Source organism: Ilyonectria robusta (assembly GCF_021365365.1).
Source record: "Ilyonectria robusta strain PMI_751 chromosome Unknown BGZ61scaffold_7, whole genome shotgun sequence".
Classification (NCBI taxonomy): domain Eukaryota; kingdom Fungi; phylum Ascomycota; class Sordariomycetes; order Hypocreales; family Nectriaceae; genus Ilyonectria; species Ilyonectria robusta.
Genome location: NW_025764441.1, coordinates 1 through 22,019, shown reverse-complemented (window position 1 = coordinate 22,019; position 22,019 = coordinate 1). Strand labels below are relative to the sequence as shown.

The 22,019-nt window shown below is 53.7% G+C and overlaps 8 protein-coding genes across 8 annotated transcripts; 3 read left to right on the top strand and 5 right to left on the bottom strand.

The window, feature by feature from the left end:
* Nucleotides 1–750: 750 nt before the first annotated feature.
* On the bottom strand, nt 751–3,701 carry BGZ61DRAFT_448415 (cation transport protein-domain-containing protein). Its single transcript, XM_046245478.1, has 2 exons — nt 1,712–3,701; nt 751–1,658 (listed from the first exon to the last, which is right to left on the bottom strand). Exons 1-2 carry the CDS (start codon nt 3,228–3,230, stop codon nt 895–897), a joined length of 2,283 nt encoding a protein of 760 aa, XP_046105765.1. The 5' UTR covers nt 3,231–3,701; the 3' UTR covers nt 751–894.
* A 1,882-nt stretch (nt 3,702–5,583) lies between these two features.
* Nucleotides 5,584–6,399, bottom strand: BGZ61DRAFT_530772 (FKBP-type peptidyl-prolyl cis-trans isomerase; the record flags this gene model as incomplete). The annotated part of the gene is made up of 5 exons (XM_046253602.1): nt 5,584–5,801; nt 5,858–5,931; nt 5,990–6,031; nt 6,089–6,146; nt 6,213–6,399. 5 exons carry the CDS (start codon nt 6,397–6,399, stop codon nt 5,584–5,586), a joined length of 579 nt encoding a protein of 192 aa, XP_046105764.1.
* A 553-nt stretch (nt 6,400–6,952) lies between these two features.
* Nucleotides 6,953–7,736, bottom strand: BGZ61DRAFT_206094 (uncharacterized protein). Its single transcript, XM_046237960.1, has one exon. It carries the CDS (start codon nt 7,537–7,539, stop codon nt 7,057–7,059), a length of 483 nt encoding a protein of 160 aa, XP_046105763.1. The 5' UTR covers nt 7,540–7,736; the 3' UTR covers nt 6,953–7,056.
* Nucleotides 7,737–8,830: 1,094 nt separating this feature from the next.
* Nucleotides 8,831–9,160, top strand: BGZ61DRAFT_530771 (uncharacterized protein; the record flags this gene model as incomplete). Its single annotated transcript, XM_046253601.1, has 2 exons — nt 8,831–8,981; nt 9,036–9,160. The coding sequence occupies 2 exons, from the start codon at nt 8,831–8,833 to the stop codon at nt 9,158–9,160; spliced, it is 276 nt and encodes a 91-aa protein (XP_046105762.1).
* Nucleotides 9,161–10,202: 1,042 nt separating this feature from the next.
* BGZ61DRAFT_530770 (uncharacterized protein) lies at nt 10,203–10,657 on the bottom strand (the record flags this gene model as incomplete). Its single annotated transcript, XM_046253600.1, has 3 exons — nt 10,203–10,322; nt 10,402–10,457; nt 10,519–10,657. The coding sequence occupies 3 exons, from the start codon at nt 10,655–10,657 to the stop codon at nt 10,203–10,205; spliced, it is 315 nt and encodes a 104-aa protein (XP_046105761.1).
* A 1,482-nt stretch (nt 10,658–12,139) lies between these two features.
* BGZ61DRAFT_387205 (myosin-5) lies at nt 12,140–16,615 on the top strand. Its single transcript, XM_046242755.1, has 3 exons — nt 12,140–12,520; nt 12,585–15,945; nt 16,017–16,615. The coding sequence occupies exons 1-3, from the start codon at nt 12,518–12,520 to the stop codon at nt 16,352–16,354; spliced, it is 3,702 nt and encodes a 1,233-aa protein (XP_046105760.1). The 5' UTR covers nt 12,140–12,517; the 3' UTR covers nt 16,355–16,615.
* BGZ61DRAFT_448407 (DHHC palmitoyltransferase-domain-containing protein) lies at nt 16,616–18,187 on the bottom strand. The gene has a single exon (XM_046245477.1). It carries the CDS (start codon nt 17,955–17,957, stop codon nt 16,671–16,673), a length of 1,287 nt encoding a protein of 428 aa, XP_046105759.1. The 5' UTR covers nt 17,958–18,187; the 3' UTR covers nt 16,616–16,670.
* Nucleotides 18,188–18,289: 102 nt separating this feature from the next.
* Nucleotides 18,290–21,724, top strand: BGZ61DRAFT_505077 (uncharacterized protein). The gene is made up of 4 exons (XM_046251820.1): nt 18,290–18,568; nt 18,641–18,696; nt 18,767–19,065; nt 19,136–21,724. Exons 1-4 carry the CDS (start codon nt 18,531–18,533, stop codon nt 21,662–21,664), a joined length of 2,922 nt encoding a protein of 973 aa, XP_046105758.1. The 5' UTR covers nt 18,290–18,530; the 3' UTR covers nt 21,665–21,724.
* Nucleotides 21,725–22,019: the final 295 nt, after the last annotated feature.

The window sequence follows — 22,019 nt, the reverse complement described above, 5'->3', positions numbered from 1 at the left end:
TCAATGGAAATACAAAATTGAGACCGTTCAAACCAGACTAGAAGTTTATGGAGGTGACATAAACTTCGTTCTCAATGTTGAAATGGGATAAAGACCGAGCCCTTCCAAGTACCCTAGAGTGATATGTGGCATTATGTGAAGACTTATTAGCTGAGCAACCAATTCGGTCCGGATTTTTTATTTATTTGGTACTCTATAGTCCCACCGACCTCTGGCCCTAGGGACATGAAGTATGTGTGGAACGCGGTGCTAGGACGAGTACTTACGGGTGGACAGGGAGGACTCGTGATATGCTCATCGAAGTTATGTAGAGAATAACAATTTTGATTTCTCTCTATCGAAAGAGTGGAGCACAATGGCAACACATGAGCTGAATCTAACGTCCCTTCTGGTACATACGACCATAGCTCTTAGAAAATACGGGATCCCGTCCGCTCTCCCTTAGTCAAGCTGAGAAGCGGCGAATTAGTACTCGGGTCGGTGACGACCGGGGAATCCTCGCTGTTGTATGTTTTTTTCTTTGATTTTTATTATTCTCTCCGTCAGTTCTTTTTGTGTTGTGATATTTGGTCTCCCTTGGAGGCAATGAATATCAGCCGTGGGGTGCCCTTGACACGCGACGATTCTTCCCACAAGTTGTGTTGCGATCTTGTAAACGATCCAATGGGTCAAACTTAGGTCACTCTGTTCAGTTCAACATTACTGGCCTGGTGGCAATTTGGGAGAACCAGCATGGGTTGTAGTTGGCCATATTTATTCTGTGCTATTAACCCCGTAGATGCGTCTATATTTTACCCCCCTTCCCGTCCACGTAATTGAATTAGCGATATAAATCCTTAAAAACCCAAAACGCCACGCTTGCAGATCTACTAAAGTCTAGTAAAAAGACCCTGCCTAGTCTATATTGCCGCGGCTGGTGATTTGATCCATACTCATCGTCATGGCTCGCCTAATTCGCGAGTCCTCTTCTTCTTCCCTTTGCAACTTCAGCCCTGGCAATCTGACCGCCTTGTCTAGTGCGACGGGCAGGCCTCGATGGCGTCCTCTCAACATCACGATACACAAAACAACCTTGCTGCCAGGGTGCATACCGCCCGAAAAACTATAGTTGGCACCGGGAAGGCCTATTGAAAGGCCAACGCAGCCGTACGCAGATACAACCTCAAATAGCACGTTGAATATGCTGTATGCAAGAGGTTGGTCGAGGAAGTGATCCGTTTCGATGATCATGATAATGAGCAATGGCACGACTAGCCACCACAGATCGTGGGCAAGCTGACCTCGAATTTGCTGTCCGATGAAAGAAACAGGGGAAGTATCCCCGGAGCCTTTAGCCGGAGGGACACCGACGCCTTGAAATGTCATTGATCTCTTTACCGTCTTGCTGATTACTGCAGCAGTAGCTCTCCGTCGAAGATGTCTCTTGGCTGGATCATCGTTATTATTCGAAGGAAGTGTTGTCAAGTCGTCTTCTGGCTGTCCCTCAGCAGCCGGGTCATCATCATAGATACCAAGGGACCTTTCCTCGTAGACATTGGAGTGTCGCATTGTGATGGACACTGGATAAACGGAAATATACATCATGATCATGTACAAAAGCTGGACGGCGGGATAGAGGGCGGACATGGAGACCACGGCGAAACCGGCAGCACGAACAGCTGAATACAATGTCAGTTATTGCGACGACGCCAAGGACGAGATATTTACTTACCAATTGCTTGAAACCAGCCAGCAAAGATCCGGTCTGTCATGGGTAGTGCCTCGACGGTTGGGTTACCAATGTTCAAGACCTCAAACGCGACCCAGTCGATGGTGTTAATCAGAAGAAGTATGAGAAGTAGCCACCAGGTCGCCTGAGAAGGAAATAGCGTGGTGTAGACTCTTCGAGGGTACTTGAGGATGAACTCGACTGTCTCTTGCCATGGCCCATAGGTGGATGAGCCCTTTGCTAATTGAAGAGTTTTGAGCATCAACCATAGAATAAATCGCAGGAAGAGAGGATATGCTGTGTTCCCGGCGAGAATAAGAAGGCCAACGACGACTAAAACGAAGTAAGAGCCTTGAAAGACAGTCATACCGGCATCGATGACCGACATCCCAGCGTTGTTGAAGGCGGAGACAGATAAGAAAATCCCCGACCACCAGGGATTCGCACCGTAGTCCCTCGCAGCAGTTGGATTATTGATGGCGATCCAGGCACCCAAGGCAACGGCGCCTAGAAACTGCCACAGGAAACCATACATGGGGACGGTGACGGCGAGAATCTTCAGAGCACGGTACTCACAACCGCCGAGTGCCTCTCGCTCATCTGAAGTCAGGTCGTAAAATTGTCCCCTGCGGCTAACATTGTGATTTCCCAATATCTTTTTCCAGTGTAAGAGGAAGTCTTCTGATTGATCTGAGCCGGCGGAATCCGCAGTTGAAGGCCGTCGAGCATCTCTATTGGTTCCCTGGTTGTCGTGCTGGTAGATGGATGCGCTGCCTCTTCGCTCGGGGCGGCGCCCAAAAGACTCAGCGAATCGAATATGATCCCTTGAAGAGATATCCGCCTCAGATGCAAGCGTCGTCGTCCTGCTAGGATTCTCTTCTGTGTCTGAGGGGATGGATTCTTCGGGGCACGAGACGGTACGACGGGCATCGATGCCAACAGAGAGCAGATCATTGGGATCATCGACCGCTTCTTCGATTTTTTCTGAGACGCGTTGGCGGGTGCCTAGGCCTGGTAAGATACCTCCAGTTGCAGGGGGCGATGTCTTGAACTTGTCAAAGGTGAAGAATTGGCGGAAGGCCGGGGTCTGTTTGGCAGCGGCACGGCGTTTCCGACTCTCACGTTCTGTCTCGACAATGTCCTCGAAGCGCTTTTCAAAGGCGTGCTTACGGGCCAAGACGGTCCAGAATGAGACCCAAATGACGCTGCCGATGATGAATAGGATCCAAAGCAGGACTTGCTGCCATGTTGTCAAAGTGCTAAGATCTACCGAGTTGAGGCCCGTGTTGGTGAATGAAGAAACAACGAGGAACATGCAATCAACAAATTCGATGTTGTTACGGGTATTGCTGGAGCCCCATAGGATGACGGAGAAGAGGAGGGATCCTAGGATGAAGTAGGCGTAGTGTATGGTGATGTAGTTGATGGGCGGTACCCCGGCACGAACTGTCGAGACGAGAGACGCGAGGCGAGGATGCTCCTCGAGCAGGTCGTCCCAATGATTCTTGATTGAGCCAAACATTTTGGGGGTCAAATAACAGGGCAAGACGCGCACGCGCCAGCGCCAAGTAGGAGGTTTCGAAAGTGCGATGCGAAGCCTCGATTGGTTTGTGAAGTAAGGTGATACCGGGTTACTTGAAGAGCGAGGACATGGTGGATCGAATAAGTCGAAGGCGATGCTGATTGCGGAAGCGGTCAAGAATCGATGGTGATGGTCTGCAAAGGTGAAGCCAAACAAAGAGGCACCTACAAAGAAGATGAGGCGAGGATATGCGACAATCAGAGAGACGGAATAGAAAGGGGAGGGCCGAGTAACAAAGGGCAGGTCCGTAAGTGCAAGGAAGGAGTGGAAGACGTAATTGCGCGGAGACCGAAATGGACCGAAATGGATAACTTAGGTAGGTACGAAGCGGGAGACCTTATGGGATAAGCTGTGACACCTGGGCGTGCATGGGCTAGAGCAGGGTCGGGGCCCAAACCAGCCAGTTGCAACAGGGTCTGAGGTTTGAAGGGGACACGAAATTCAAGGGCACAAGGCGACATTGCGTGTCATATCAGGTACCACCCAGTCCCCCCACGGCTTGGCCAAAACACGGGCGTCCCTAGCGGTAAATCAGCTCTTGGCTGGCGCCCGCCCACTGATTGCTGCTCGCTGCTCGCTGACAAGGGCAGCTCTACTGTGGAGTACTGTACTACGCAAAGGGGACAACGGGACAACGATGAGGTGAGTCGCATGGATCCAATGGAGCACAGCGCATATGCTAAGACCCAGTTAACAGCCAAGAGAGAGCCAATTCGGCCAGACGGGCAACGAGAGAGACGTCGTGTTCGTCGAAACATATCCCTTGCTGCGTATTAAACATGTCCCTTGAGCTGCTCCAGCCCTGGGATCGGCCCACCGAGTTCCGCTACATAATTTACATGGATGTCGTGATGTCGCAATGCCGTGCTGTCCATCGTACAGTTTTTGCCACTGTCGAGCACCCGCCCATTGCACCCCGTCTGATTTGCACACTTGGTTGTCGCGTTAAGATTCGTCCCTTCCCCTATCATCCGCACCACCACCACCACAGTAAACTTCCGCCCCCTGGCGCGCCGCTGCTTAGCTCCCGGGGCCGCGGGCTTTTAATTAGTGGGTAACGTCATCCACTGGCTGGCATCGACGCGGGCGGGTATCAGTGGAGGTGCCGCTGCAACATTAACTTGGAACTTTGGGAGGCCAACATCGGACACGCCATGAGTCCCATCAGTTCCGTTGCATCCATGTTAACACCGTATAGATGCCCGATTCCATCGAATTTGCATCTCACGCACAGCCTTTTGGGCGTATACGGCCATCTCCAAACAATCATACGAGTATGACGAACCTTGCGGCTACACTTTGACAACGCATTTACTCTTGTGCCAGCGAGAAGTCCGAATTAACTTTTGAGTATTCAAACAAAATACGGCGTCCTCGTGCCGAGTGGCTCCCGGGGCGGGTGGCTGTCTGGTTCCGGCGGGTTCATCCTTGGCTCCGTCAGATCGGTGGTGGCGGAGCAACCTCCTCACGTCCAGCTCATATTAAGCATTTTATCGTCGCACTGTCGTTGCCCGAGTTTCAACCAGATGCCTGGATACGTGTGCGTTTCCTTGCCTCCTTTACCGCCTCGATCCGATCATAGGCTCGATCATTGTCGATTCCCTTCAATTCAGAATCTGACTTGCTCTTACTTCGTACTCACCGCTTCAATGCTCCCAAGGCACAAGACACCGAGACTCCCGTGCTTACATGTGGACACTGGCCTGAAACAGGTTACGCCCAAACCGCTGGCAAGTGGTTATCTTTAACAACTACCGGGAAATGCGGCTGGCCGGATAGAGCTTACTCTTTTCCCGAGATTAGTTATGAATATACTCTGCTATGTCACTTCCTGCTGCAGCTCTCGAAGTTGTTCAACCTAGTCCCCCGTCCTGGCACACCAAGATTTCCTCAATCAATGCAATATCGGTAATGTGTCTTTCATGGCTACGCACATATATTCCTCTCGCCATGAGAATGTGCGTTATTCGCGTGGATACCCGGGCGTTGTCCATTGTGCGTCTCTACGATGACCATTTGGACACCGGAAGGGGATCAAATGCCGGGGTTCCATGCCGGTGAATCAAATCGTCCACCGAAGTATGGACATGTCACCGAATAATTGCGATCGCCGTGGCATCTTGCACATGTCACAGACACTGGAGGACGGCCAGCACTGCCCTTGCCAGACTGTCCATATCAAGCTTTCGTTGGGGCTGCCGTACACATGGGATCAACGTAACCCATTATCATCATTTTTCTGTTCTAGGATTCTAGGATATTCATGCAACCATTGTGATCACACATATAGTCATTACAGCTCCTCGTGAGCCGCGTCGTCGGTGTCGGCGAGAATCGTCTTGACGGCCTCAGTAGCCTCGGACGCGGCGCTGACAAGCTTCTCAGCAACGCCCTCAGCTACACTCTCGGTGTCATCAGCAGCCTTCTCAGCAGGCTCGGACTCGACCGTAACGTAGTCAATCGGGTCGGGCTTCGTGACGCCATCGATGCCAAGGAGCTCCGTCTCGAAGACTGTAATTGAGGTGTTAGCTGCGATTCTCAAAAACACTGGGGTGGGTTAATCGTACTGAGAGTTGATCCAGCAGGGATAGGGCCTATGGCGCGCTGGCCGTAGCCAAACTCGGGAGGGATAGTCAGCTTCCTAGATTAGAGTCAATACGGTACACTGCGAGAAACGTGAGCGGGCAGTCGTCACTAACCTCTTCTCGCCAATGCACATGTCCAGGAGACCCTGATCCCATCTTGCGGCAATGTCAGCATGATCAGGCTCGAATCGTTGTCACGAGGCTGCAACTCACCCCTTAATGACCTGGCCGGTACCGAGCTTGAAAGAGAAGGGGACGCCACGGTCGATGCCTTGATAAGCGGTCAGCGATCAGCGGACAATCGTCGGGGGCCAATTCAAGGCGAGGCGGGACATACTGGCATCAAACTGCTTGCCGTTGGCCTGCAGCGTACCGCGGTAGTGCATGGAGACCTTGTCTCCCTTCTGGGTCTTGCGCTCGCAGTTGACGGGGACGGTCACGTCAACCTCGAGCTTCGCGGGGTCCGCGGCGACAGCACTGACGGCGACAGAGGCCAGGGCGGAAAGGAATAGGGCGGCCTTCATGGTGGCGGTTCGGGCGGGTGGAGCGTATTCTTCGGGTACGGAATTACGGGACGAGATGGAGCAGTGTCTGTCCGGTGACGTCGGAGGTGGTTTGTGTTGGTGTTTGTTTTGGAGGCGGAGTGATGGGTGATGTGGTTGTTGGACGGCTACGAGATGGTAGGCGACGTGGCCATCCCGCCGAGCTACCCCCCAGATCTCCAGGTGACCTCAGCGACCCCTAGCTGCGTCATGAAGCAGCTTCGCAGGGGAGGGACACTGGCTATTGGCCAATGGGCTCCCAAGCGCCCAGCGATTGCCCTGTCCCGTACTCCCGTGCTATCTTATCGGCGCCGGCGTCAGGCGTACCGCGTTCCAAACCGGGCGACACCTGGTGCCCACAGGGGGCGGAATGCGGAACTGATCGGGATTGCCACCCACAAATCCACTGTGCGACTTTCACTCTCTTCCAACCAGGCCCTGGACCACAGTCACGTTGGCTTCAAGTGATTGCGACAGCGCACATCCATCTCCCAACTCAGAACGTCGATCGCAGGGCGAGTAATAACAGGGCGAACTTCTCCATTTTGCTTTTTCAACTGACTCGTGACAATCAATTCCATCGCCTCGCCCGGTTATGCTTTGTTGCGCTGTCCGCGAAGCCAAATTACCAGATCAGATCTAATTATGTACGGTTTCAAGGTGCACTCTCAGGCGACACGCGGGTTGGCCAGCATCCAGCCGGGCCTCCCTCAACGTCACTGTTCTATACCTGACAAAGGTGAACGATGGCAGCCACCGTTGGCCACTAACCGCCAGCACATCGTCATCGCTTTTGTCCGACCGCTGGGTTGAAAACTCCGCCCACAATGAGTTCAACATTACGCACTGTACCTTGCCTGTAGAGGGGGGTGGTCTCCCAACGTCACCACAAGGCCTCGTGACGGCTGTCAGGACAAGTGCCAGCCCAGATTCAACCCCAATAAGAATCTCTGACCAGTGTTCAGTTCCTGCATGACGATGCAGGACCCATCCAGCCAAAGTCAAGTCGGATGGATCGACCGCCAACGCCAGACATGCGCGCCTGCAGCCAGACCCCACTAACCCTGACAGAGCCTTGAACATGCGACCCTGAAGCTTCGTTCTGTTATAGGGACCTAACATTCACGTCAAAGGGGACCAAAACAGGAAGACGTAGTCAACCCCTTTTTCCTTTTTCCCGTCGAATCGGGAGGTACTCGATCATAGGGGTTTAGGCGCGCACCCGCCACTTTGTCTTGGGCACCGATGACTCAAGGGCTCGAAGCCGGGGCGATGCCAGTTGAGACGTCAAGTTGATGGGGGCTGGGGCGTGCAACGACGACCAAAAGTAAAAAATAAAATGAGATATTACCCAGCTGCCTGAGACACGCCGGTTTGGGATTCCGGGAATTCACAAGCTTCGGAGAGTCCCAACGCGGCGGTCCACGATGGCTGGTGTGGGCTGGATTTGCGCTGGTGCCTTGTTTGGTGCCTGTATGCCTGCGCTTTCATGCAGTCACAGCACTGTCTCTCCCGGGGTGCCCCCTCACGTGTCTCGCATGGTAATCGTGAAAAAATGTCTTGTGCTGACCGAGACACCGTAGCAGTCATTGCCCCCTGGTAAAACAGGCAACAAGGGCTCTCATTCACGCTCAGGTTTCTTTTTTTGGCCGAATCCTTTTCTTCATGGTCGGCGCCATGAAGGCGCCTGGGTGGCGCACGCCCTTGGCTTGGCTTTCCCTGCCTGGCACGGGGCGACTAGATGGGTTGCCCGACCGTTCGCCTTGTGCATAGCACCAGCACCGCCCTGTAACTTGGTACACTTAAGCCCAGTGATACCGTTTAGGAGGCCCAAAAATCGCCACCGGTCCCCGGGAGGGATACCTATTGCACAGCGCCTTGAAAGGCAAGACGCCCTTAGTCTCTTGTTGATCCATCTTGACAGGTCCCCACCCCTTTGCTGCCCAATGATTTGCTTCGCCTCGTCTTTCGTGCTCTCTCCGTCGTGGATGCTCTGTCAGGGGCTCCAACCCGGATCCTTGGGTGGCCCATGCTTGGCTCTGGGCTTCCTCACCCACCCAGTTGGTATCATGAAGCTAGTGAGCCCAGAGGTTGCCTTGTGCTCTCCTTGGTAATCCCAGCTGCTCCAGGCAGTCTAGAGGTGACAATGGTGAGTGCCGTGTACGTACTCTGGCTGTCATCCCCATGGTGGTGAGGGCTCCTACAAATATGCCCTCTTTCCCTCTTCCCAAGTCCGCTCTTTTCATCCACAATCACTCAATCTTCAGACAACCTCAATCTTGTAGAGTTACCTCCTCTTTCACATACACACTCAAACCCAAGTTTTGCAACCTGCAACGCTTCTGACCTCAACCTATTCTCTACTGCATCAACACCCAAAACACAAACCAACAACCTACTCCACGCCGCCACCATGAGCAGCCCCTACTCCGTCCAGATTCACCAGAACACCAAGGAGCCTTCTATCGGAAGCGCTTACAGCCACTCCTCCGACTCCTACGCTTCGTCCGGTAGTTCAACCCCTCGCTCGGTCTCCCCTGGCACTTACCGCGAGCACGGCGCTGGTGAGTTCCCCTTGCATCTATCACCTAGACTTGCCCCACTAACAACAAGTCCAGCCAAGCACGCCTCCCACGTCTCCAGCTCCGGCCGAAACCTGGTCATTAACCACCACAAAGTTGTCTACGATGCCAACTCCCCGCAAGTTCCGTACGGAAACAGTTATCCGACCTCGCGTCCCTGAGGACTTGCCCGGCGATACATCAGATTAATGACAGAGAACACTTGCAACGAAGTTGGGCAACAGACCGGACTGGCGTTTTTGGTATAGGACTGGAATTTGGTGGGTCGCATGCACAACTGCACCCATGTATGAATAAGCGATGGATGATGGGATGGGATTTCGGGGTGTCCATGGCTGGTTCGACATTCGGGCCTGAGATTGGAATTTGGATCATTTTCTTTGTAGCTTAGCATTGTACATGTGCATTTCTTCACAGAATGCTAGGGCCTCGCGGCCCGCACTGACGTCTGGGACCCTGCTTCGGCAATCTCGTGTTTCTTCAAGATGGAGATGGGATTTCCGAGACCTCAGTCGAGACCGATAGACGAAATATCTTTTCAGAACAATCACAAAAATTTCTCTCAATCTCCGGGATCATGTGCCCCATGTCCCTCCATGTCCTCTTTTTCCATCCCCCCCCCTCTCCACAACTATTTCCTTGTTTTTTTGGGTTGTTGGTAAATTGCAAAGGCCGTGATGGTGCCATCCAATGGGTTGGGTTGGCATCTAGTGGTGATTGGGTTTTCATCGTCCGTACCTGCAGCAGCCCAACGCACAGGGGGTCTCAGTGGGAGGCCGCAGCAAGCCCTCGATCCCAGAGTGCGACGGACTCCCCGCAGCGATTTGAGATGGAGGGGGGAGCTAGTTAGGCAGTGCACCACTGTTTCCGGCATTGACATTCCACTTTTTCATGAGGGGCGTTAAATTGCGGAGACGAGACATTGTTCCTCTTTGTTAATGTTCTGTCTGATAATGACAAGTCCAATGCTCAGTTCCGTTACCAATTCCGTGAAGCGCCTTGTCTGCTGTCGTATCAAATCCCATTGCCCATTTGTTTACATGAATGTCAAGTCCAATGTGGGAGAGCCCCCTTGCCCGAAGCTTGGGTACTCTCTCCACACCATTGTGCACTTCCTCGCCGCACCAACGATAACCCATTGCTGTATTACATCATCGCCCAAGCGCCACCCTTGACGCCGGGCGTCACTCGACCTTGGTCGCCTCACTTCTTCTCGGCTGCGCGTGGATCATTGAGCAGGACACCATCCTTGATGAGCTCCTCGGGGGCGGGGCGGTGCGAGATCTTGTCGTTGAGCTTGTCTTCAAGCATGTGCTTCTGGAGCTGTAGAGGGGTGGCGGAACTCGTCAGCGGAATGGTGTGGGACACAGCGTGAACGGGGTGCGAGCCCAGTTTGACTCACCTCTTTCTGATGCGCTTGGAGGCCTGGCGCAGCTGTGGAAGCAGGGAGAATATTCTCTATTTGGGGGCCAAGAGGTCAGCTAAGGGTGTCAGATGGTCGCAGAAGGATCGTGCTCACTCTCGACGAGCTCGGCGCGCTCCGGGCGGTGGGTGAGATGGTGCTCCAGTGAGTTCTTCCGAACGTGGTTGGGAAGGATGGGGGAGATGGGGGTCTCGTCGACCGAGCGGGGATCCTGAGCCTCGACGTTGTCGGCCATGATGGAGGTTGGTGTGGAGGCTGTGGTTTTGGTGGTATGTAAGTGAGTACTGAGACAAGGTCAAGCAGAGTATTTGAGATGTTAGGGCTTGAGAGTGAAGAAAAGGTAAACAAATGACGAGAATACAGATGACGGCAGCAGTGGTGTTATGTATCCGGTCAGGCTAAGGCGTGGGAATGGGCCGTTGATGTGGCAGCCAGCCATGTTATGTTCCAGGTTGTGTTGTCTCGTCACCTGAGCGCACGCAGCATTGTCCCGCCCAGCATGCCACACCTCGCTGCTACCCCGCAACGACGGGAGTGACCTGCGTCACAGGAGCAGGGATTGCGCCACTCAACACCGCGCACTTCGTCATAGGGTGTTGCAGCCTGAGGCATGCAGGGACCGAGGGCGATGTGGGATGTTAGATCAACGGCTGGATCATTTGTGGCGGAATGGAAGCTTGTTTGACGGAGACGGGATGCAAGCCAAGGCGCTTTGATGGTGGACGTGGATGGGGTGATGTGGATGATGTGGACGATGATTCCCAGGTTCCTGAGTTCCCGCAGGCGGGCCGCTCGCAAGGTAGCACAAAGTGCTGGAAGGGAGCTCTTTGGCAGAAATAAGAGTTTGGGGTCTATTGAGATTGAGTCGATACCGAAGGAAGCTCCCATTGTTCGTAGGTTGAATATGAGTTCTGCATAATTCCATACGCATCTCAGTGTCTACGGTACGGCCCCAATACACATGAGACTTGAAGAGCCGCTGCATTGATGCACAAGGTGCAACCAATGAAACAGAAGCCATTTTGGCGGCTCGCCCTCGACGCCGGAATCTATCAGATCTGTCATCAATATTGCGGATGGCGTGGGCAGAACTCATAATGAGAGCGGCTAGCCCGCTGGTTCTGTAGGGATCAAAACCAGGCTCCTGATTTCGGGAACCCGACCGGAACCTGCGGGGAGGTGAACGGAGTTAAACTCCACAACATTGGCAAGCAAGACAAATGGGCCAATACGGAATCTTTCCATGCACCTTATTAGTTTGACAAATTAGCTGACGCTGGGTCGTGGCAGCGTTGAGGCAGGATGGTAGTTCCAGGCCAGAAGCGACACTCAGTCTCGCTACGTAGCTCAGGGATCAAGACGCTCAGACGCAACAAAACCCAACGTATTGTGCAAGGCATCAGTGGTGATGCTCAAAACAACCAACGGTGGTGATCCAGTTTCCGACGGCTTGGAAACTTGGACAGATCATCGTCGCGTGCAAATAAGACAGAAGCCGGGTGGAGTCGTTAATTATTAATAGGTCCTTTCCAGGAGCTGCCGGCCACGGCGCACGCACAATGACGACACACCTTGAGGAACTTGGAGAACGGGGGACGGACGATTCTGCCGCAGTGCGGCGCTATGCCCCTGGCATGGCTGAAGACAAGCACAAGGAGGTTTATCCTGGGAAATATAGATCAATTCAGACCTTAACGAGAAGGTTTACCGCATCTCACTGAATACCTCGCAGTTATTTTGCTCTCCTCACGTCGCATAGACGCACCCTTAATACAACTCCTCGAAAAAACGTCCCCGCCACTGGATACGTAGGCAGGGGGCTGTGCATGGCGGAAAATTGTCGGCGTTTCGTCACCTTCCCGTCAGGCACCAGATCATACTGAACACCAATCTCGACTCCAGCCACACTCCAAGCTGGCAAGACGTCCGCGCCTACGTAAAACATCGCATCCCCTTCTCCCTCTCCTCCCGCAGCGCCTTTCGCCTTTCACTCACGGCATCCGAACCCTGATGCCCGTCTAATCCCATCGTCGACGAGCGATCTACCGACCTGCTCCTCTCCTCTCGTCCCCTTCCTTCCCCCGACTCGCCCCCCATGGTAAGTCGGCCACGCCAGCCCCTCGGTGCCGCTTCATCCACTGACCAGCGCCCCCAACCTCCAGGGTATATCAAGACGTCCCAAAAATAAGGGCGCTCAGAATGCGGGTGCGTCTGGCGCCGCTGGCAGCGCGAAGCCCAAAAAGGCCACCTTCGAGACGACCAAGAAGAAGGAGATCGGCGTGTCCGATCTGACCCTCCTGAGCAAGGTGTCCAACGAGGCCATCAACGACAACCTCAAGAAGCGCTTCGAAGGCGCCGAAATCTACACCTACATCGGCCATGTGCTGGTTTCCGTTAATCCCTTTCGGGATCTGGGCATCTACACCGACCAGGTCCTCGACAGTTACAAGGGCAAGAACCGTCTCGAGATGCCCCCCCACGTCTTCGCCATCGCCGAGGCCGCGTACTACAACATGAAGGCATACCAGGAAAACCAGTGTGTCATTATTTCGGGAGAGTCTGGTGCTGGTAAGACTGAGGCTGCCAAGCGCATCATGCAATACATTGCCAATGTGTCGGGCGGCGAATCAGGCGACATCAAAGAGATCAAGGACATGGTGCTGGCAACTAATCCGCTGCTTGAGTCTTTTGGAAACGCCAAGACTCTACGAAACAACAACTCTTCGCGATTCGGCAAATACCTCCAGCTTTACTTCAACGCCTCTGGCGAGCCAATCGGTGCCGACATCACCAACTACCTCCTCGAGAAGACCCGAGTCGTGGGCCAGATCGCAAACGAGCGAAACTTCCACATCTTCTATCAGTTCACAAAGGCCGCCTCTCCGAAATACCGCGAGATGTTTGGTCTCCAAAAACCCGAAACCTACCTCTATACCAGCCGGTCAAAATGCTTTGACGTCGACGGCATTGACGATGTGGCTGAGTTCCAGGACACTCTCGACGCCATGAAAATTATTGGCCTGAGCCAACCTGAGCAAGATGAGATCTTTCGAATGCTTGCCGCCGTTCTGTGGATCGGAAACATTCAGTTCCGAGAAGACCAGGAGGGTTACGCCGAGGTCACAGATAGATCCGTGGTCGAGTTTGTCGCCTACCTCATGGAGGTCACCCCTGATCAACTCATCCACGCCATCACGATTCGTATTTTGACACCCCGAAACGGCGAGGTCATCGAGTCCCCGGCGAACCCGTCTCAGGCATTGGCCACTCGGGACGCTCTATCCAAGGCTATATATAGCAATCTCTTCGACTGGATCGTGGAGCGCATCAACAAGTCTCTCAAGTCAAGGCAATCGGCTGTCAACACCATCGGCATTTTGGATATCTACGGATTCGAGATTTTCGAGAAGAACAGTTTTGAGCAATTGTGTATCAACTACGTCAACGAGAAGCTCCAGCAAATCTTCATTCAACTCACTTTGAAGGCCGAGCAGGAGGAGTACACCAGGGAACAGATTCAGTGGACACCCATCAAGTACTTTGACAACAAGGTTGTGTGCGACTTGATTGAGCAGATCCGACCTCCTGGTGTCTTTTCCGCGATGAAGGATGCAACTAAGACCGCCCACGCGGACCCAGCCGCTTGTGACCGAACCTTTATGCAGAGCATCAACGGCATGTCACATGCCCATCTCACTCCTCGACAAGGTAACTTCATCATCAAGCACTACGCCGGTGAGGTTAGCTACACCGTCGACGGAATCACAGACAAGAACAAGGACCAGCTTCTCAAGGGCCTTCTCAATCTTTTCCAGCACAGCGGCAACCAGTTCGTGCATACTCTTTTCCCTCACCAAGTCGACCAGGATAATCGAAAGCAGCCTCCCTCTGCAGGAGACCGAATTCGAACTTCCGCGAATGCCTTGGTCGATACTCTGATGAAGTGCCAGCCCTCTTACATCCGTACCATCAAACCCAACGAGAACAAGTCGCCGACCGAGTACAACAGCCCCAACGTATTGCATCAAGTCAAGTATCTTGGTCTGCAGGAAAATGTGCGTATCCGTCGCGCTGGTTTTGCCTACCGTCAAGCCTTCGACAAGTTTGTGGACCGATTCTTCCTCCTGTCGCCTGCCACGTCGTATGCTGGTGAGTACACATGGCAGGGGTCCCAGGAGGATGCTGTTCGACAGATCCTGAAGGATACCAGCATCCCCAAGGAGGAATGGCAAATGGGAGTCACCAAGGCGTTCATCAAGGCTCCGGAAACCCTCTTTGCGCTTGAGCACATGAGAGATAGATACTGGCACAACATGGCCACCCGAATCCAGAGAATGTGGAGAGCTTACCTCGCCTACCGAGCCGAATCCGCCACTCGAATCCAGCGATTCTGGAGGAAGAAGCGGACTGGTGCCGAATATCTGCAACTCCGTGACCAGGGCCACCGAGTGCTTCAGGGCCGCAAAGAGAGGCGGCGCATGAGTTTGCTTGGCTCCCGAAGGTACCTTGGCGATTATCTCGGCATCAACGCTACCAATGGCCCTGGAGCCCAGATTCGCAGTGCTGCGAATATCGGCTCGACTGAGAAGACAATCTTCTCTTGCCGAGGTGAGATCCTGGAGGCCAAATTCGGTCGATCGAGTAAACCCGTCCCGAGAGTCATCATTGTTACGAACAGCAAGTTTTATGTCATCGCCCAGATGCTCGTCAACGGTCAACGCCAAACCAACGTCGAGAAATCGGTGCCATTGGGTGCGATCAAGTTCATTGGCACATCGACAGCTCGCGATGATTGGTTTTCTCTCGGCATCGGCTCTCCCCAAGAGCCCGATCCTCTGATGAACTGCCTTTTGAAGACGGAACTGTTCACCCAGATGCAGCGAGTGATGCCGGGTGGCTTCAACCTGAAGATTGGCGAGACTATCGAATACGCCAAGAAGCCCAACAAGATGCAGCAAGTCAAGGTCCTGAAGGATTCTCAGCAGCCAGCGGACTACTATAAGAGTGGTGCCGTCCATACGCAAGCCGGCGAACCCCCTAACTCTGGTTCGAGGCCCACACCCAAGGGCAAGCCAGTTCCGCCACGACCGATCACTCGTGGCAAGCTGATCAAGCCGGGCGGTCCTGGAGGCCGACCGTCTCGCCTTACTGGCAGCCGAACTCCTCAAGCCCGACCCGGTGCCAGTACTAGACAAGTTCCCCAACCACCTGCCGCGGTCGCCGCTGCCGCTGCCGCTGTCGCTCCAACCCCAGCCCCAAGGCCTACGCCGCCTAGCAACCCTCGTGCTGTAGTGGCCAACGCGATTGCTCCCGCCGCCCACAAACCCCTTGCTAATCACACCAGAAACCAGGGCAGCACGGGTTCCGCTACTACGCGTGTGCCTCCTCCTCCGCCTCCTGCTGCTGCTCCCTCAAAGCCCAAGATCATGGCCAAGGTATTGTACGACTTCTCTGGCCAGAAGGAGAACGAACTTTCCATTGTGGCTGGCGAGCTGGTCGAAATTGTCCAAAAAGAGAGCAACGGTGAGCAACACCCTCCCCTTCCCCATACATTATCTTCAAGTCGTTGGTGTCTTGGACTAACACCGTCATAGGTTGGTGGCTAGCAAAGAAGGGACCTGGACAAGCTTGGGTTCCGGCAGCGTACGTCGAGGAGCAAGCGCCTCCTCCTGCTCCCCGTGCGCCTCCGCCTCCGCCCGCGGCCAAGACCAAGCCGGCACCTCCGCAACCACCGGCTAAACGCCCTGCCGGATACCGCAAGCCAGCCGACCTGCAACAACGTGACTCGGGGATGAGCCTCAACGGGGCAAATGGGTCTGACGGCAGCCGCAGCAATACGCCGACGCCCAGCCTTGCGGGCAGCTTGGCAGATGCTCTGCTTGCCCGGAAGAACGCGATGCAGAAGGAGAAGGACGACGACGATGACTGGTAGATGATACGAAGTTACGCTTCACGATCTTGAGTCAACTTATGACGATTTTGTCGAATTTTTTCACACAAACACACGCGCAAGAGAAGAGAGACTTTCCATTGTATACAAGATCTGAGCTGGGCAACCGAGTTTGGGAATGCCCGGGTGGGAAGGGTCACGACTGTGTTTTTCTTGGTGCTTGGCAAGCGTATGGGCAGGATGTCTGGATGCTTGGGGAGAGCAAGCACTTGTTTATTTTCATTTTAAAAAAACCATCCTCCTAGTCCTTTTTAGAAGGTTGAATTTTGCTCCAAATTAGAAAGTCTATTGTCTTGTCCTAATCGTCTCCGTCCTTTTGCAACACCTTTCTCCTCCGTATTAGTTCAGCGAGGGGTACGTCCTCGTCTTCATTTGCAGGATTCGAGTCCTCGTCGACACCAAAGTCTCGGAGTCGGTCTCCATCGGAGTTAGTCCAGCCTGGCTTCCCATCATAGCCCTCTTCAAACAAATCTTCATCCTCGTCATTGTACATGTCATAATCGTCCACCTCTTCTAACTCGGCCAGCAACATCCTCTTCCGCCGCTCGTCCTCGGCTTGTCGTTTCTTAAAGGTGGCCTTTACTTCGTCGGGGCTCATGTCGACCGTCCGCAGCTCCTCGGCATAGTCTCTTCTCGCGGCGGGCCATCCTTTATTGGAGCGGCGAATCTTCTCTGGATCTAGAGGCGGCCATAGCCCCTCTACACGGTTGAAACCATTCTCTTCCCAGTCCCAGCCAGATCCGTGGCCGTTCTTCGCAATTTTCGGGCTGCCAGCTAGGGGCCAGAGCCAGAGAAGGACGTTGTAGGTGCCCATAGCTTGGGCCATGTTCGTGAAGAAGCCAATATCATATGGGAACTCGAGCCTCTCGAAGCGAAACTTCTCGCCATCAGGTCCGACAACATCCCACCAGTCCTTGCCCCCTCGATCGGCGATGGCCTCGTGGCGCTCTTGTTCCCAGCTTTCGATCATGGTCTGATTGAGCACCCAGCTCCTGATAGTCGTTGTGAGCATGACTATGAGGGCGAGCGAGGTGAGTAGGCAGATGAGGGATAGGATCGCCAAGGAGATTAGGCCGGCGAGGCTAGGTCCGAGGTAGGCGGGGAGTCGGCGGTGCTCCCAAAGGACGGCAAAGCGCAGCCACAGCAGGTGGGCAAGGGTCCAGAGGGAGAGATTCGTGAAGATGAGGAATCGAAGGAAATGGGGAAATGTGGTCATGGAAACGCAGTTGCGGGTCCACGGGCAGTGGTGATCCATCTTGGGGACGCAGCGAGCGCAGTGTCGACAGTGGTGGGCGCGCGGGGGCTTCGGGGCAGAGCACTTGTTGCACCAGCGACCGTTGGCCTCGAGGACGCGACCGTCGAAGACATAGCGGCCTGGGTCGACAGTGATTGCGCGGTAGTAAGTGAGCCAGAGGAGAGCGAGGAGAGAGTTGAAGATGATAGACTGCTTGCGCGTGGGCGGGCCGGGGTCGAGGGTCGAAAAGTGGAAGACCAGCTGGGAGAAATAGCCAAGAAAGGCGATGAGGAGGCAGACGGAGGGCACGGCGAGGCCCCGGATGAAGGGGACGTCGTTGATGCCGGCCATAGCGACGACAAAGGGACGGCAGTCGTGAGGTCGTGAGGTCGTGAGGCTTGGTTCAAGGAGACGGTGGCTACATGGCCGACAGTTGACGAGAAGTTGGCACGTCAAAGCTGCATCTCACGACCCGTCCATCACTGGCCGGTGTCACGGCGCCCGCGGGAGTGGATATTTTTAGCGGACAGTCCAGGGGTTCCAGTTGCTGTAATTAGCACAGGCGCCCCCCCTTACGGGCCAAGCTACGGGGGACACTACGTACCTTGGTACCTCTCGTGCTTCATGCTCCGGCAGTGACGTTTTATGGACTTACGTAACCCCGCCAGGGCCACGGCCGCGACAGCTCGCCCCTGACCACACGCCGACCTGGGCTGCACATCAAGATTTTGATCATGACTTGATGCGCCTGGCAGCTTAGCTGTTGTAGCATCTCAAGGTTTCGCCGCTTACTTGCTTGGTCTGGTTGGCTTCTTGGACCGCGATCCTTGACGACATGACGGGTTCTGCTGTGAACTTCTGAACTCTTAGCTTTTACGACAGCGTTTCCGCCTCATTGGCTGTCTTATCGTCATTGCTGTCATCATGGGTCAAAATACCGTAGTCCAATTGACTTCGATCTGGTAATACCACACATGGCATTTGACCATAGTCGAGATATTTTGTTTTCCAATGGCTAACTGATTAACCATTAGTGCCGCGCTATCGTTCTTTTACATATCCCAGTCGTTCGAGCGGCACTCTCTTACCGGTATGTCTCCAGTCCCACCATTGCTCCATCTATCTCAGTCATGAGGCCGATTTATCTAATGAGCCTTCAGAAAGCCCCCGGCTATCATCATTCCTTGTCTTCCTTCTGTCCGGCAGTATTTGCTACGGTGTCAGCTGCTTCACCAAATGGCTACCCGGCGCTGATGGAAGATTTACGGCGTCCCGGCGTGGCCACAACGCGCCTTTGCTTGATGGCGCCGGCAAAGAGTTTCATAATGGGCAAAGCCCCTATCTACCGAAGCGGCCGCGACGCCTTTCGCTTCCAGTGCTCGTGCTCTGCATTGTTCTTCGTCTTGAGATATTCCATCGTGTAAACTACCAGCAGCAATGCTCGACCCCTGGTGTCGAGGTAAAGTGGAATCCCAACGCCCTGCGTGTCCGGGAACGCATCCTTTTCTCATACTGACTCCCTACCATAGTCGTTCCTTTGCATTGTACTGCTTGCCTACGAGATCTTTGCAACTCGGCGCAAATGGGGCTTCCCCTTGGCCGATGATCCGGATGATCCGTGGCGCAGTTGCTTCGATGACATGTATGACTGGTTCAGCGGACCCAGAGTGGTCCTGACCATTGCCGCCACCAGCGCCCTCATGTTCACCATGGGCACCTACTACTCTGTCGGCCAAGGCATGCGGTCGACTTATGTGTGCTTTGGTCCTCTCGAAAGCCGCCGGACGACCCTGCTCCTGCAGTGCCTGGGGCTCCTTTTCGATGCCATCATCGTTGTCCTGCTTTGGCGGACGTTGGCGTGGTCAAGAACAACAAAACTTCGCTTAAGGACGCTTGGAACTATTTTGGTCCTGTCAGCCGTCTCCATGTCCCTTATTTGGCTCGGCCACAGGCTTTTCACTGGCTCCAGTGTCCTACACCCCGGGTTTGGTTTCCTATACGGCTTCGACATCATTGTTGATAGCTTTGCATTCGCTACTCTGATGATATCTGCAACATCTTGGGTCTGTGAGACCTCTCCCCTCACTCCATCGAGCATCATCACGTGGCTTGTCGGGACGGTAACGGCGTGCGATAACATATTCAGTTTCGGGGACTGGCTCCATACTACACGCGCGGCTGCCGTAGTTCCGCTCTACTTCATCGGCTCTGGAATGATTGTATTCACTTACTGCCAAGAACTGCGCTCTGTATTCTTCGTGCGGCGTCTCATACTGACCGCACTCATATTCGGTCTCATGGTTGGAACCACTGTCTTCATCTTGATTGAACAGCCGCAGATATTTGAGAAACGCCATCCAATTAATGATTTCGTCTTCAAGGCACGTGTCAGGCAGGACAAATGGCTCACGCATGCGACCATCAGTGGCAGTCTTCCAGTCGCAGCCAAAATTTACAAAGAGCGCCATGGGGGAAGAGACCCGCCCCCTGGCTTTTCGGATTGGTACGCGCATGCTAAGGATACTATTATCACCGACCACTTCGATCAAATTGAAAGTGATGTGCGTCCTTTCAAGGCGTTTTCGCCGAAAAACTTGCGGAAGAGGATTACTCAGGTAGCAAATTTGCCTGGCATTCAAACTATTACGATCAAGGACGGGAAAGCGTCAAGCTTTGCGTCAACAGGCAACAAAGGCTCAGAAGAGCTACAACTTCTTGTTGCCATGATCAACAAGTTCGCCCAGTCGCTGCCGGACATGATTCTACCCATCAACCTTGGCTCTACCCCCCGTATCCTTCCATCGTGGGAGGTTGCGAATGGACAGGGGCATGCTGATCTCGCCCCCATTGCCAACCTAATTTCACGAAGTTCGGAAAAGGGATTGAATGAGGCTGAAGTGTTATCCGGCGCGAGAGACACCCCAGATCTCACAGAGTTGCTGAAGCGGCCGTTGACATCTGCATCAGACTATCGACAGATGCAAATCGAAGCGTGCCCTCCAGCATCTCCGGCTCGGACCAATCCCCACTGGAACATTGGGAAATTCTGCGCCTCCTGCATCCGGCGACACTCTCGGGGCCCGTTGTTGGTAAACTGGGGTAGGGCTTTCGAGTTCTGTTCGCAGGCCGACATGAAGTATCTGCATGGCATGTACCTGGCAGCACCGCAAGCAGAGCCCATCCGAGATCTACTACCCCTTTTCGGGCCGTCGAAGACGGAGCCTTTCCAAGACATCCTAATCCCAATTCCCAAGGCACACGAAGACGTGCCCGACTTGAAATGGGAATTCCGACGACGATATGATACCCTCGTGTGGAGAGGCCAACTGCAAGACGGAGCAATCAATAGCCAGACCCTGCGAGGAAGCCCGCAGTTCCGACTACTCAACATGATTAACAATCCCAATCCAAAAGATCAGGTCAACATGGTGCTACCAGTTGATGGAAGCCCAGACAAATACAAATACGAAAAGGTATCGGCGTTTGAGGCAAACCGCGTGATTCCATTGAGCATGGGGATCAGCAATTACTCAGGATGTACAGGACCCAACTGTGAGCTTATTAAGGAGGCTTATGGTGAGCGGGAAGTACAAGAGCCACTTGAGTACCGCTATGTTATGGCAGTGGACGAAAACGACGGCCCACCGCCCGAGTTTCTACGGATGCTACGGTCTCAGAGCGTTCCGTTCTTAACGACCATGTTCCGAACATGGTACACGGAGCGACTGATGCCATGGGTTCACTTTGTGCCAATCGACCCGCGATATCAGGCACTGCACACGACTTTTTCGTACTTTACAGGCACAACGAAACGGGCCGAGGTGAACGGTCGGGACACCAAAATGACACAACGGTCCAACGATGCAAAGTGGATTGCGTTGCAAGGAAAGAAATGGGCGGAAATGGTGCTGGGGGAGAAAGATATGGAGGTGTACCTATTCAGGCTGCTCCTCGAGTGGGGGAGGCTGGTGGACGACAAGCGGGATGAGATTGGGTTCCGTACTGACAGCAAGGGGGACTATCGAAATGACAACTGGACGCAGAACCAGGAATGGTGATTTAGCTTAATTAAAACAGTACATAAAACGGTAACTTCAATTTTAGTCCCAAGTTTATATATACTGCGAGTAACCTTTTAAAGGTTGTTCCAGCCAAGAAGCCCAACTAAACAAGGGCTTTCATCAGCCTCAGTGTCATCCGGATCCATACTGGCGTTGATCTCCTCTCTTAGCGACGTTACAAAATAGATTGAACACTCATGGTTGCTTCCGTCTCCCTCTTGTTGTATGTACTGCCAGTTATCCAAACTCGTTGCCATATAGTCGCATTCGACCTCGACGAACTTTCTATCGCTGGCGTAAAATGCGTTTGTGTCGTAGCAGCTTGCATTTTCCTCAACAACAGGAGCATGTT